Here is a 15,952-nt window from a genome sequence, read left to right as displayed (position 1 = left end):
CTGCAATCGCAAAGAAATTCTGCAGCGTGGAAGGCAGGGCGGGAGCGATATGGAATACGTCGTCGGACCATCCCATCGAAAGAACGTTACCAGGTAAGAAAGTAACTTGTTCTTCGAGGGGATTGGGTCCTCCGACGTATTCCATATCTATGACAGACTCCCAAAGCAGTACCAGAGCAAGGAGGAGGGAAATAATTTAGAATCAAAATTTAGAATAGCCAATTAAATAGCAGAGCAAAGGACCGCCTTGCCAAAGGCCAGATCCTGTGCTCGGATGGAATCGAGGGAATAGTGACATACAAATGTATGTACTGAAGCCCAGGTGGCTGCATCACAGATGTTGCGAATAGGAACACCCCTCTGCAGGGCAGTAGATGCAGCCATACCCCTGGTAGAATGGGCCCGCAAGCCAGCCGGTGGGTCCTTACCCGCCAAGCGGTAGCACTCCGAGATGGCCAAAATAATCCAGCGAGACAAAGTCTGTTTCGTCACACCTTGCCCTAAACGCTTTCCAGCGTAACCAATAAAGAGTTGATCGTCCACTCTGACCCGGGACATGTGTGAAACATAAAAGCTTAAAGCTCTCCTAGGATCAAAGCCTATGGAGCCTCTCCTCTTCCTTACCAGAATGCGGAGGAGGATAGAATGCCGGAACAACAACCTTCTGGGCCAAATGAAATTCCGTCACTACCTTCGGAAGAAAAGAAGGACGAACTCTAAGGACAACCCTGTCCTTGTGAAATACAGTGAAGGGTGGCTTAACTGAAAGTGCCTGTAACTCACTCACTCTGCGAGCGGAAGTAACCGCAACTAAAAACACAGTTTTCGGAGTTAATAGCCTCAAAGGGCAAGAATGTAAAGGCTCAAACGGAGCACCCATAAGAAACTTAAGAACAAGGTTTAAATCCCACCCGAGCACCAGGAAAGGTGACGGAGGGAACACATTAGTGAGCCCTTTCAGAAACTGTGAAATTAAAGGGATTTTAAAGTAAGAACACTCTTCAGACGAGCGCTTAAAGATGGACAGCGCCGCCAGGTAACCTTTAATGGTACCCACTTGCAAGCCCCTGTGGGCCAAAGAAAGTAAAAAGGATAGAACCATGGGGATGTCACATGCAAAAGGATCCACATTCTGAACTCGCCACCAGTCGCAGAACTCACGCCAACGGCAACGGTACAGAGACTTTGTTGCTGGCCTTCGGGCCGAAAGCAACACCTCCATCACGTCTTCAGGGAGGTCCCAATCCTTATACCTCAACCTTTCAGAAGCCAAGCGTGAAGGTTGAGGGATCTGACCTCTGGATGGAGAACCTGACCCCCCTCCCGTGAGAGCAGATCGTCTCGGTAGGGAAGACGACGTGGAGGGCAGATGGACAAGTCGAGAAGGTCCGGGTACCACGTCCTCCGAGCCCACGCCGGAGCAATGAGGATCATCCGGGAACAGAACTTCCGTAACCTCTGCAGCACTTGCGGGATGACGGGGACTGGAGGAAACGCGTACAGCAGCGGGAATGACCACTCCACCACGAACGCGTCTCCTAAGGCTCCTTTTGGAGGAAATTCCCGCGAGCAAAACCTTTCGCACTTCCGGTTGACACTGGAGGCGAAGAGATCCACTTGAGGGGTCCCCCAAAGGGCGAAGATCTCCAGGAGAATCTCCTGAGCCAACTCCCACTCGTGAGAGATTGTGCAGGGGAGCGTCCGCCGTCACGTTTTCGTCTCCGGCCAGATGAACTGCCGAGATCGAAACTTCCTGCTGGATGGCCCAGAACTCGAGCTGCATCGCCTCCCTGCACATAGGAAGTGACCCTGCCCCCCCTTTTTGTTGAGGTAGTGCATGGCCACTGTGTTGTCCGTCAGGATCAGGACACTCTTTCCTCGCACAGTCGGCAGAAAAGCCTTCGGGCTAGCCTGACGGCCCTCAGCTCCAACAGTTTGATATGGAGTCTGGACTCCGACGGAGACCAACGACCGCTGACTGTCAGCCCGTTGGCATGAGCTCCCCATCCCGTGAGGGATGCATCCGTCACGATAGTCACCTCCGGCCAGGGAAGCCAAAATGGAGCCCCCTTCATCAAGTTGCCTTCGACGGCCCACCACAGAAGATCCCGGGCGACCGAGGGCGGCACCTGAACCGGGTCCGACATCCTGCCGGAGGACTGCGACCATTGCGTCTTGAGTGCCCACTGCAAAGATCTCATCCGCAGGCGAGCCTCTGGCACCAGAAGAATGCAGGATGCCATGAGGCCGAGCAACCTCAAGAACTCGAACGCTGGGAGCGTCTGGGCATGCTGAAACTTGTGCACCATCTGCTGAATGTGAAGAGCCCTCACCTAGGGAGGAAAACATTGCCCCAGGGAAGTGTCGAGCACTGCTCCGATGTACTGGAGCCGCTGTGTTGGCGTCAAATGGGACTTCTTTAAATTGAGGGAGAAGCCCAGCCTGTGAAGGGAGTGGCAGGTGACGGACAGATGATCCAGGACTTGCTCGGGAGAGCTCCCCCTGATCAACCAATCGTCCAGGTAGGGGTAGACATGAATCCCCCCCTTGCCTGAGATGCGCTGCCACCACCACCACGAGCTTGGTGAAAACCCTCGGGGCGGAGGTCAATCCGAACGGCAGGACCCGAAACTGAAAGTGCGAGTCGCCAACCGCGAACCTCAGGTACTTCTTGTGCTTGGGATGGATCGGCACATGGAAGTAAGCATCCTTGAGGTCGAGTGACACCAACCAGTCCTGAAGCTGAAGGGCCTGGAGGACTTGAGAGAGAGTAACCATCTTGAACTTGTCCTTCCTGAGGAGTTTGTTCAAACCGCGCAAGTCCATGATGGGTCTCAATCCCCCGTCTTTCTTCGAAATCAAAAAATAAGGGAAATACCATCCCTTGTACCTCTCTGCTGCAGGCACCAGTTCTATGGCGCCTTTCTCCAGCAGGGCTTGAATTTCCTGCGCAAGGAGCGGATCCGGACTCTGCAAAGAGAGGTTCCCCGGTGGATTGTCGCGAGGCCTGTGCCGAAAGGGAAGACAGTAGCCGTGGGTTATGATCTCCAGAACCCACACATCTGAAGTAATGGCTTGCCACTCTACAAGATGCTGCGCCAGCCTTCCCCCAACCGGCAAACCATGGGACATGGCCTCATGACTGAGTGGGAGCGGCCGCGGCGTTACCTGAGGGCAAAGAGGCAACTGCCCGAGCGGCCTTGGCACCACGGGTACCCTGTCGTCCACCTCTGGTACCCTGTGTTGGCCTCTTTGACTGCCAGCTCCTCTCGCTTTACTGAAGGACGAGTAGTAGCGAAAGGAACCACCCCTCCACTGCTGTCCCCTAGGACGAAAAGGCAGAGGTTGGCGAACTGCAGCGCCCAACGACTTTGCTGCAGCTTTCGAGGTCTGCAACCTCTCAAGGCTCTCGTCAGCCTTGCTGCCAAAAAGGTGTTCACCGTCAAAGGGCATGTTGAGGAGCCGGGACTGCACATCAGGAGCAAACCCCGACTTCCGCAACCACGCAAACCTGCGTATCACGGTGCTCGCCGCCATGGACCTACTGACGCATTCAGCTAAGTCCAAACCCGACTGAACGGACTCACACATGGCATCCTTACCATCCTGGACCATAAGCAAGGAAACCATCCCGTTCGTCCCCTTCGGGAATATGTTCAGCCGCTAACGCAACACAGTTCCACAGAGTGTGTGTGAAACGAGACAAGGCACAAATGGAGTTGGCCGCCTGAAGCGCCATACCACCAGAAGAAAACACTTTCTTCGCCCAGCCATCAAAACGTTGGTCGTCCCTATCAGGAGGGATGGTAGGGTACGACGCCTGCTTTGCCGGGGCCGTGGCCGCCTGCACCACCAAACTCTCCGGAGTGGGGTGCCTGGTCAAGTAGCAGGGGTCGCTACTGGCTGGACGGTATTTTCGCGACAAGGATCTGCCCACCGCCGGGAGACTCTCTGGAGCAGTCCAAGCCGCCACCACCCTTCTCTGTAAAGCCATATGAACGGCAGTACCGGATCAGTTGGGGGACCAACATCAAGGATGTCCGTCAGATCATCCTGCACAAACTCCCCTGGGGGAGCAGACCATCCCAGGTACTCAGAAACCCTAGCCATAAGGCGCCGATACGAGGAATCGGCATGAGAGCCAGGCTCAGGCCTACAAAACTCCACCTCCGGAGAGGTGTCCAGTCCACTGGCATCATGCAGTGACTGCCTCAAATCGTCAAACTGACTATGGCCCGAGACAATTTCATCTGGAACCTGACTAGGAACCAGGCCATCAGAATCCTCATCCGCCTCTGAAATATAGTCCAGGTGGCGAAAAGAAGGCACTCGAGAGTGCTTGCTTTTAACCAGAGCCTTCCTAGGGGGTTCACCCGTGCCACGGGGTACCTCCGACACGAAAGGCGTCGATGGCGTCGAGCGAATCGGCGCCAGCGTCGAGAGAACCGGCATCGGCGCCGAGAGGATCGGCGTCGACGAAATCGGCGTCGACGTCAGATGCAGCGCCTCCAGCATCGGCGGCGTCGACACAGCCCTCGAGGACGGAGCCCCGAGCGTGTCCCTCGACGACCTGAGCGTCGACGGCTTCGACTACTTCCTCGGAGCCGGAGCCTCGAGAAAGCCTGTCGACGCCCTCGACGCCTCAGACGTCGATGTCTTCCTCGAAGACCTCACAGGTGCACACGGTCTCGAACGCGTCGAGGACCGGGACCTGGAACGGGTACGTCGAGAACGAGTCTCCTTGTCCGAACGGGACCTCTCCCGTGACTCGTGCCGACCACTCTTGCGAGCGGTGTCTCTCGACCTCTCACGACCGACCCCACTCGGGGGCGCGGACGGCTTAGTACCCTGCGACTCAAGAATCGCCAGCATTTTCTTCCCGAAGGAAGCCCATTCCTCCGGCGTCGCACGGCTGGTGGGGTAAGCGACGTGCCGGGCAGAGTCCTCCGAAGAGGACCTGGAAGACGACAGGTGTCGGCGCTTCCGAGAATGCCTCGAAGAGGCTGAGGAGTGGCGAGACCGACTCCTAGAAGGAGACCCACGAGACTTCCGACGATGACGCGGAGAGTCACCCCTCGAATCATCTGTCGAAAGCCCCGCAGATTTCGACTTCCGGGGCTTGGACACCCGACCTACCGACAACTTCTTCTTACGTTCGCGTAAGGCTTTGGACGTGAGCGACTGGCAGTCGATACAGTCATCCGTGTCGTGGGCCTCCCCGAGGCACCAGAGGCAGGTGTCGTGCGAGACCGTCACCGACATCTTGGACCCACACTCCTCGCACTTCTTGAAACCCGGACGCGGGGTCGAAGACGAAGTAGAAGAAATCTTCACACGAAGGATTGTCACAAAACGAACAGGTTCGAAGAACCGAGAAGAACAGAACTCCAAAGAGTCGAGGCGTGAACCGAGAATCACAAAGCAACATGTTCGCGGAAAAAACGGAACTGAGGCTACGGGCGTCGTGCGTCCTACTTATCACATCGGATGACGTCGGAGGAGGTCCTCGACGACGGCGCATCGACGTCATCGACGCAGAAAAAAGTTTCCGAAGCAGCACAGCTGTGGTGATTACATGTCATAGATATGGAATACGTCGGAGGACCCAATCCCCTCGAAAAAGCACTCAGTGAAAGCTTTCCCCCATCAAAATTCCTGAGATTCCAGGGTCTTTCCCGGAGACCAGGAGAAATGGTAAAAATTCCTGAGTCTCCGGGAAAAATCCGCAAGTTAGGCAGGTATGCAAGGAAGTTTGCTCAGGTGTATTACAAATGCAACACTGGTCCCTTTGCCCTTAGAGTAGGAAGTCTTATGTGTTTCATGCATCCCCTAGCTTCCATCGCATGCTTCTACATGACATCAGTAGCCCAGACATTTCAGAAATATATGCTGTTTTCAGTTAGAGACATTTTTCTCAGTGTATTCTCAGGAGTGGGGTTCGTCCAGCCCAGCCATCTCTGTTGGTGACCCTTCATTGATGCCACTTACAAAAGGTATGCAAGTGACCCCAGAAGGTCATTAGACTTCCTTACATTGGTATAGACCGTTTGGATATACTTTTTTTCTGAGACACTGCATTTTTTAATTGCTGGGATTTCTTATATGGTATTTTACTTGCTGGGATTTCTTATATGGGAATACTGGCATAGATGTGTAGCCTGCATGGACCTGTATGTGCACAACAAGCAGAACAATGTTTCTTTTTACCTACATGTGTTGTGGGCAAGCCATCGTGAAAATGGTTTAAAAATGCTATTGTGCACTTTTGGCAATAGGTCTACCATACAAAACTAATCGCAAACAGTGTGACTTTTTACCCAATTTGTCATATTAAGTGCATTAAAATGCACAATTTTTAACCCATTATTTAAAAAACAAGCATTGGCAATGGCAACGGTTTGAGCTTTTATGTAGGCATGAGAAATGCACGTACCAGGCCCTTCTGTAACGGTATCAACTGCCATTGATGGTAGCAGGTGCAAAATAGTGCGAGTACCTGGGCATCTAATAGCAGTGCCTGGTCAATGTTGAATACTTGCACATAAGACAAAACTGTTGGCTTTGTCAATGCTTGTTATAAATGTGGACGACTATAGCTTGTTTTCAGGATGTCGGAATTTTGCTACTTTGTGCTGGGGGGTAGGCTGACAGCAGCCGAACTAAGATCTTGATTAAGTCAAGCTCCATATAAATTTGAGAAGTAAGACCACCAGACATTTCCACCTATGGTACACCGTATGACCCCATCCACTGTCTGTTCCTTTCCAGAGATCATTTTCCAAAAAAGGCACGTGTGCCTGGATTTTAAGGCATAAAGCTAGCATTGCTGTGAAAGATCAAACCTGGATCTGAACCTTCCTTCATAGAAACAAAAAAAACCTATAGGTACAAACAGATATAAGGATGCAATCTCTCGTAGATACTGGGAACCGGTTGGTCTGGCTACCCTTGGCGATATATGGCAAGAGGGGGTGGTATTGGACTTTCAGAGTTTAATGGAGGACAACGGGGTGCATAAGGGCCAACACATCAACTATTCTAGAATCATTAAACTAGTGAGAGAACGATGGCCTGAGGCAGTGCTTGCGGAACAACCTGATGCCACCATAGAGACGATGTACGATGTCTCGGAGGGTGGGCATGAAATATCTCGTATATACGAGTTGCTGAGCACTAGGGCGGGAAGGGAGTTGCTCCAACTAAGGCGAGACTGGGAGGAGGAGGTGGGTGCACCCATGACGGATGGACAGAGCCCAAAGGTATCATAAGAAGGTGTCCCGAAACACGAGACTTCAGCAGATCCTGTTATATGTCACTCAGAGCATATCTGACCCCCGGCAAAATAGCTAGGTTTGGCGGCCCGGCGATACAGAAATGCCCTAGGTGCGGCGAGGTAGAGGCTGGGTTGCTGCACATGTTTTGGGCTTGCCCGGAGGTGGGTAGGTTTTGGACAGAACTGAAAACACGATTAGCAGACAGAGGGGTTACGCTGGCAGTGGAGTCGGCTTGCGTGTCACCAGACCACGTAATCTGAGACACATTAGTAAGATGAAGGACCTGGCCTACATCTTGGCCAAACAGAATTGCAATGTGCTGGAAAGCGGCCCATCGGCCCAGAATTGAGATGTGGTGGGAAGACCTTTTAAAGTGGGCGGAAGCTGAAACGGCCGCCTGGTATGAAGCTGTTACCCGGAGGGGGTGAGGGGGGGAGGAAGAGGCGGGCCCCCTAATAGCATGGAGACAATTGGTGGCCTCAATGGCGGGTCCCTCCCAGGCCGACCACAGCGATGATGGCACGGAAGAGATGGTGATAGCAGACACGCCTGAAGATGGACAGGTGGATGACATGGGTACAATGGCTCAAGTTAGTGGGGTGGGAGGGGGGAGGACCAAAGAGTGCATTCTGCAATATAATGTTTGAAGCTTAATTATGAACGTCATAATTGTTTGTAATGTTTGAAGTGTTGTTTATAAAATAATAAAAATGATTTAAAAAAAAAAAAAAAAAGGTTGCAATCTCTGCCCAAGGCAATCAACAAAAGAATGGGAAAGGCAGAGTGACAAGGACTTTCCCGAAGTAAGGTTTGTGTTTTATGATCATCATCATAACGCAGGCAGAAATCGGTGCAGCACTGACGCTGGTGTCTCCTGCGAGTAAACCCCTGCGACTGGTACAAAATGATTTTCCTAGAGTTAATGTCTGCTTGCTCTATGTGTTTTAGGAAGCAGGAATTCATGAAGCCGGAGTCCCACGATAATGTGCTGAAGAGTTTGGTGTTCACATAGAGCATGAACCCTTTGTAGACACTGCTTTGCATGATGAACTGTCTAAGGAAACAAAGATGGCGCCAGTCTTGATGAAGGCTCGGGCACACAGGAGCGAACACACACATTTTCATTGGGCAATCACACTGCTGTTAGTCTGCCCCCACTAAAGAGAGCAACATTCAAAGGAGAGCGTGGTGAACAGATTGTACATCTACTTTGCATGACTAAAGGTGCTGGACTTTTAAAAATGCTTCCAATGCAAAGAAAAAGTAAACCAAATCTGTATTAATTAAAAAAATTAAAAAAAAATAAAATCACACCAAATGCTCCAAACCAAAGTACTATGAAAAAAAACAAGGGGTAATCAATCAGACAATGTTAGTACCCTGACCTTGTCAGGAGTGGATGGGGAGGCCTCTCAGCCTGTGCTGGGAGGCCTAGCAGGGAGGAATTCAGATCCGCTCCTACCCCAGAGGGGGGCTGTGGCGTTTGGGAGGACCCCAATTCATATTCTCTCCACATCTGACAACTTTTGTCCTTATTTCTGCAGAACTGCTGCAGGCCTGGGGGAAGAGAAAAGTATCAGCGTGCCACGCTCGATAAAGCCCTGATGAAACAAACACCTGAAGCCTCCTGCGACTTGGAGTATTCGTTGAGCCATCTGGGACAGTAAGTAGTGGAGAGCAGCAGGAGGCTGGGCCTGTTCTGTGTAGCCAGTGGTCGAAGTGGGCGGGTGCATTTGGAAGCAGTGCTCCTCTACTTTATTTTTTATTTTTTAAGTTGTACTGTTTGTATGCTTTTATTTTTAAAATAAACCACTCTGGGTCTGGAATGGTTTCGTTTTAAAATAAAAGTGTAGGAAGCAATTCAAACTTGCACTTCAGTGCACTGCATTGAACGTTCCCTTCAAGAGCAAGCTTATTCGTTTGGGGGTTTGTATTATGCATGGAAGGGGGCTTGGCGATGGGGTTTGTGAAAGGAGGGGCAGGCCAGCAGGGAACATAGTTCCACTACTAATGCACTTCGACCACTGTGTGTAGCTAATAGAAGATTGACTTGACTGGCCACAGGGTTTAGCAAGAACGGCAGAGTAAAATCTTACGTCGGCAAATTTTCTTTATTTAGGAGAAACGAAAAAGGAAACTGATTTTCCCCTGCTGCATTTTCAGGCAGCAAGCTCTTCCCAAAACCCCCCTCAGCCCTAAAATAGCATAGCAAATGATCAACACTTACCAGTGGTAATAATGGAATCGAGGTCGCCAGTTTGGGGAACGCAGCAAAGTCTGTAACGCACATGCCAGATTTACAAAAAGATAACACATCAAGAAAAACCTGAGGATGACAAACAAGAGAAGGGTGGATAACAATATAGTATCTCGCAACAAGACTAGAATTTGGGAGCTAGGCAACAAAATCATCGGTTGATTTAAAAAAAAAGAAATAATTACACTACCCCATAATGGAGAAAAAGGAATGGACATGGAACTGAAGGTGTACAACATCAGCATCTTTAATATATTCACATAAAATACTTAGATAACATATCCTCTGCCCCATATTGGGGAATATTTCAAAGTATGCAAAGCTCTTAAAGGCACCAGATCAGTAACTTTGTCAGAGACCTTAGACGAGTTAATGACCCAAGATTATTAATGCAAATGTGTCATGCTGATGTTACTCTGTTGTCAAGCATCGAAACAAGGTAAGAGACTAATGTAAAAATCCGCAAAATAAAGTTTGCAAATTGCTGCTTCATCTGAGAGATATTTACAAATACTGGGAGGCAGAAGCCCGTACATAGAGAGAATTGGTGCCACAAGGTCCAAGGAGGCAATGAGGATGCCCAGCTCAGCGATGACGGCTGTCAGAAGGAGCGCCCATGTTGGTTCACCATTTGATTTGCCATGACCAAAGACCTATTGATAGGAGAAATGAACAGACTGTTAGGACACATGATAGACCTGGACATTGGTCAGGCATGGTTACGGGATTTTCAAAAAACATCACTATTTTAAACTTCAAGTAAGAGCAGTGGCGAAGGTCCAGCGTTCTAATGGCAAAGGAGTTTGGCAGGTTTTCTTACAACTTTAAAGCACACATAGAAAAGACTGTGCCAACCACACAGACCCATGCGCTGAAATACAATTACATTTTCCCTCTTACATGTCTTCACTTGAGTGGAAACACACCAACGCATATTCACTTCATTAATGCTTTAAAGGAACTTTTGTGCTGAAAGCGGGCTAAGGAATATAATGTAATCAACTATTGGAGGAACACAATAGAAAATGGGCATGAATGTGTGGCGAAATCACTGTAAAAAAAAGGGACAATTCTTTGCTAGTCAGCAATGGGGCAGATGAGGGGGCACGCGATGAGGTGAATGAAGCAGAACTGAAATTAGATAGGATGATGTATTATTGTCCACTAGAAGATAGTGGTTTATTTTCCACTTTGCTAGCTATAGATAGCAGGTTTTAAGATATGGAGATTGTGTGAGGGAGTTGAGTGATCACAACACATTTTATACAATCATAACAAATACAAAACTATTTCTTTTACGCTCAATTACTTGGGTCGGATGATGGGAAGATCAGTCAAAAGTGTTGGATTCAAAGTAGCTAGACAAACAGATGATGAAATATTGAGATAGTGGAGGATGCTTACCCGCAAGAAAGGGATTATGTTGTCCTTGGCTATGGCCTGCAAAAGCCGAGGTGCACCAGTCAAGCTCTGGAGCCCAGCACCACAGGTGGAGAAGAAGGAGCCGATAACGATCACCCAAGGAGAAGGCCATGACAGTGTACCCACAACTAAGTTCCCTTTCACAGCGTCTCCAAACCTGAGAAGAGGGATAAATAATCAGGTGCCGGTTAAGTCTCTACCACTATCCTCTGTAACCTCTAATTACTATGGAAGCATGTGACTGCATTCAGGTACTTGATAAAGAAAAGCCTCTTAAAAGAACAACTAGAAGAGAACTTAACTAAAATCCTATCCTTACAGAAGCATGTTACAATGTCGCAGACGTTAACATTTGTGTGTTATGCAACAATAAAAAAAAGTCCACTATAAAGCTGAATGTTATGTTATTTTGCATTTATATAGCGCCTTACATACCATTGGTATGGTCTGAAGGCGCTGGTAGGTTGAACGCCCTTGGGAATGAAGTTCAGATCAGTAGAGGGAGTAGAGAGAGTCAAATGTGCGTGTGAGCACCAGGTATGTGTGCAGCTTGAGCGTGTAATAGCTGCTTCTTAGCGCGATAGGTGTAGTGATTGAGAGGTCAGGAATATGTGTTCGTTCTGGCAGGATTTATCCAGACCGGATGTGGCTGCGTTAGGCCGGAGGAGTATGCCTGGCTGGGGGTGTGAAACCAGCAGTGATTACATAGAGTGATGTGGAGTATGTGGCAGTTGTAGTTTAGAGAACAGTTATACCGAATGGTGTCATAGTATCTCTGTGTTCTAGTTGAGTGGTGGTGTAAAGGAGAGAGTAAGCGTATGGTGGGTTATGTGATCATTCAAACGTTTTCAGCATTCCAACTATCCTTTGTACTTCACAACATCCGTTCCATGCACCCAATCCACTCCATGCACCCAGTCTGTTCCCAACATTCCGATCCGCTCCGCGCACTCATGCATTCCAGTTCGCTCTGCGCGATCTAGTCCGTCCCGTGCGCTCTAGACTGCCCCGCGCTCACGAGTCTGGACCACGCAAGCCCAGCGTCATCATCCATTCTACGTAACTCGTCTGCTCTACGTGACATGTCGGTTTGTTCCAGGCACTCATTTGCTCGTGGTACTGCACTCGTTCACTCCAGGCACTCCATCGTCTTATGCCCTTACACGCGCTACGCATTCATCCCCTCTACGCACCCATACCTTCCTACGCGCCCGCTCCCCGCACTCTCCCGCTCCCCGCACTCATCAGCTCTATGCATCTATGCATCCGTTCCCCGTGCTCATCTGCGCCCCGTGCTCATCTGCGCCCCGAACTCGTCCGCGCCCCGTGCTCTTCCCCGCCCCGTGCTCTTCCCCGCCCCGTGCTCTTCCCCGCCCCGTGCTCTTCCCCGCCCCATGCTCTTCTGCTCCCCGCGCTCATCCGTTTTATGCACTCATCACTTTCCGGGCATTTAACAGCAATATCCCGTTCTACATATTCATCTCTACACTCATCCGCTCTGCACACTCATCCGCTCTGCACACTCATCTTCTCAGCATTCTTTCGCAGTCACTCGATCTACACACTCATCTGCTCTACGCACTTCTGCATTCTACGCACAAATCTGTACTCAAGCACTTATCTGCTCTACGCATTCATCCATTCTGCACATCCAGCCGCTTTCCACACTCATCCGTTCAACATATTCATCCGTTCTATACACTCCTCATATCCACACACTAATCCGATCTACACACTCATCTGCTCACCGCATTCATCCGCTCAGAGCATTCATCCGTTTCACATGTTTCGTCGGTTCTAACGATTTCATTCAATCCATTCATTCATCATGCATTATATCAATCTCATAGATTTAAATCCGTTTTTGCATGATTTATTCTTATTATTCACTTCACTGCTTTGCACTACTTTACTCGTTCTATTCTGTTTGTCTTTTCCGTTTATATTAGTGGTTATTAGATGTTGATTTCTCACATCTGGTAGTTTGTTGGGTTGGTGTCATTGAGGTGCTTTTATTCTGTTTGGGTCATTTCGCCTACGGGACGGTTCTAGGGGGAAGAGCCAGGTTTTCAGCAGTTTGCAGAAAGACATTAGATCCTCAGTAATGCGGAAGTGGTTTGGGAGAGCGTTCCACAGTGTGGGGGCCAAGGCTGAGAATAATGATCCGCCTAACCTGACTGAGTTTGTCTTAGGGATGACTAAGAGGCCGGCGGAGCTTGATCTTAGAGTGGGTTGAGGGTGATAGGGTTTTAGCTTGTTTTGAAGATATTGAGGTCCGGTTTTATGCACTGCTTGATGGGAGATGCATAAGGTTTTGACGGTCACCCTTCGGGCGACTGGAAGCCAGTGCAGAGTCTTAAGGGCCGAGGGAGATGTGGTCTCTAGGGCCGAGCGCAAGTAGCAGTTTGGCTACGACGTTTTGTGCCCTTTGAAGTTTATTCAGTTGGTATGCGTGGAGTCCGAGGTAGAGGGGGTTTGCGTAATCGAGTCTTGATATAACAATTGATTGGACCGCGGAGAGTCTGTTGGGAAAGGAGAGATATGAAAAGATGCGCCTAAGGGTTTTAAGGTGGTAGTGGCATGACTTTGAGACGTTGTTGACTTGGCGCGAGAGTGTTAGGTCAGAGTCAAGCATGCATCCAAGGTTTTTTACTGCGTTAGAGGGAGTCGGTGAGTTGCCCATGGCGGATGGCCAGGGTAGTGGGTCTGGAAGAAGTTCGGAGTTGCCACATACCACGATTTCAGTTTTGGAGGGGTATAACAAGAGGTGGCTTTGGGTAATCCAGAGCTCTATGTCAATGAGGCAGGAGGCGAGGTCAGGTCGGGAGTTGGGGTTTGAGTTCAGGAGTTTTAGAATTAGTTGAGTGTCATCAGCGTAGTTGTAACACAGGATGTTGTGTGAGAGAATTATTGGTGGGAAGGTGATCAAATAGAGATTGAACAGGGGGGCAGATAGGCATGCACCTTGTGGGACTCCCGTGTCGACTGGTCGGGCTTGGGAGGAATAGGTGGAGAGTATCGTTATTTGGTACCTATCTTTGAGGAATGAAACTATCCATTTAAGAGCGGTTCCACGAATTCCTAGGGAGTGAAGGCGGTCAAGGAGGATTGAGTGATTGATCGTGTCGAAGGCAGCGGATAGGTCAAGAAGGATTAATGCGGCGCATCCCGCGGAGTCAGCCGTTATTTGTAGGTCATCCCAGATTGAGGTTAGGGTGGTTTTGGTTCAGTGACAGGCTCTGAAACCTGATTGTGTGGGGTCTTGGAGATTGTTGGCCTCGACAAAGGCATTTAGTTGGGAGTAGGCGGTTCGGTCAATGAGTTTGGCAAGGAACCTCGTGTTTGAGATGGGGCGGTAGTTTTTGGGCTCGAGAGAAGGTTTTTTTAATAGAGGTTTGACATGAACCGTTTTGAACGCGTCGGGAAAGGTACCAGAGGACAGGGAGTCATTTATGATGGATCTTGCGTGTTCTCCTGCGCATGTGGCAGTGAATATTTCTTTGAGGGTTGTGGCCGGGTAAGGGTCTAAGGGAGAGCCGGATGGTTTGCGGGCAGAGAGAAGTTTGAGAAATTGGTCTGGTGATATTGGACTAAAGGATTCAAACGTTGGTTGCGTAGTGGTCTCAGGCGGTGGGTTGGTCGGATTGGGGGGAGGGTTGCCTGGAGGATGTAAGAGCCAGTTTGGTGGTTAGAGCATTTGTTCTTTCCAGAGCCGTGGCGTAAAAGTGGAGAGAGAGAGTGAGTCGCACAGTGATTGAGAGGGAGTCGGGACGGTCATAGTGCATGCTGGTTTGGTGAATTCGGAGATGATTTTGTGAAGTTCTTTGCTGGGGTTTTTGCAGTTTAGGATTCAGGAGTTGTAGTGGGCTTTTTTTGCTTTCCGGATTTCGGCCTTGTACTGATGAAGGTGTCGGGCCAAGGTGGTACCGTTCTCCTGGGATTTGTCTTTCTGCCATTTGCGTTCTAGGTATTTATATAGTTGTTTAGTGGATTTAAGCTCAGGTGTGAACCATCTAAGGAACAGGCCACGGCGGGCTGATGGTTTACAAGAGGGTGTGAGCCGCATTAGTGAGGACTTGAGCCATGAGTCAAAGGCCTTGTGGGTTAATTGTTTATTGAGTTGGCCGGTGGATGGTGGAGATTGGAGGAGCGCGTTGGCTAGGTCAGGAACGATTGTTAGTTTTTTCCAGCATCTGCGTAGCTTCGGAGGTTCGGATTCGCATACGGGAAGGGGGTCGGGTGAGAGAATGGCAAAGGAAACAATGAAATGATCGGACCAGATAATAGGGGTGGGGGGGGGGTTAGATGTATCTGGTTGTGGGAGCTAAAGATGGCATCAAGAGTGTGTCCTTTATGTGGGCCGTTTATGTGGGGTTGGAGGTTAATTGCGTCTAGACCGTCAACCAGAGAGTGTGTCATAGGGTTGGGTGGGGATGTCGAGCCATATGTTGAAGTCTCCAAGAAGGGTGAGGTTGGAATGGTTTAGTTGAAGGTTGGCAAAAGAGTTGCAAAGGTTGTTTGAGAATTGCCTATCGTAGCCAGGGGGTCTGTAGATTATTAGGAAGCTGTGTGAGAGCAACGGGGAGAGGGATAGTTTAACGAGGAGTGATTCGCAGGCAGGAATGCAGGGTTGGTTGTCGGTGATTGAGGCGTGGAGGTGAGACTTGAAGACAAATGCTATTCCTCAACCTCTAGAGGGACGGTTAAGTGGGATGAGGGAGTAATCAGGGGGGAAGGCTTCATCAGCGATCGGTGCGAAGTCGTCAAAGAACCAAGTTTCGATGATGAAAACCAGGTATGGTTTGTCAGAGGCGAGGAGGTCAAAGATGCAGTGTCTGTTTTTTGCTACGGACCGGGCATTAAATAGGATGCAGTTCACTTCGGTAGGTGAGGATGGTGTCGGTTCTGGAGCGCAAGGGGGAAGGGGGGGAGAGGGTGGAAACTGGAGAGGGGGAGGGAGAGGGTTAGGGTGGTTGATGACTGATGGAAAAAGTGGGCA

The 15,952-nt window shown here is 49.8% G+C and overlaps 1 protein-coding gene across 3 annotated transcripts in view; it reads right to left on the bottom strand.

Moving 5' to 3' along the window:
• The window catches only part of SLC12A6 (solute carrier family 12 member 6), a 3,180,404-nt gene that overhangs the window by 1,384,646 nt on the left and 1,779,806 nt on the right, over positions 1-15,952 (bottom strand). For all 3 annotated transcript variants that reach the window (XM_069633764.1, XM_069633765.1, XM_069633766.1), the window contains 3 exons: positions 10,936-11,110; positions 10,066-10,184; positions 9,502-9,600 (listed from right to left, as the gene is read on the bottom strand). In XM_069633764.1, the coding sequence (XP_069489865.1) occupies positions 9,502-9,600; positions 10,066-10,184; positions 10,936-11,110 (393 nt within the window). The remainder of the gene's footprint in view (positions 1-9,501; positions 9,601-10,065; positions 10,185-10,935; positions 11,111-15,952) is intronic.

The sequence above is a fragment of the Ambystoma mexicanum genome, chromosome 13 (assembly GCF_040938575.1).
Source record: "Ambystoma mexicanum isolate Mex_15411 chromosome 13, UKY_AmexF1_1, whole genome shotgun sequence".
Classification (NCBI taxonomy): Eukaryota; Metazoa; Chordata; class Amphibia; order Caudata; family Ambystomatidae; genus Ambystoma; species Ambystoma mexicanum.
The sequence above is the reverse complement of the archived record's forward strand: the minus strand, read 5'-3'. Positions and strand labels throughout refer to the sequence as shown.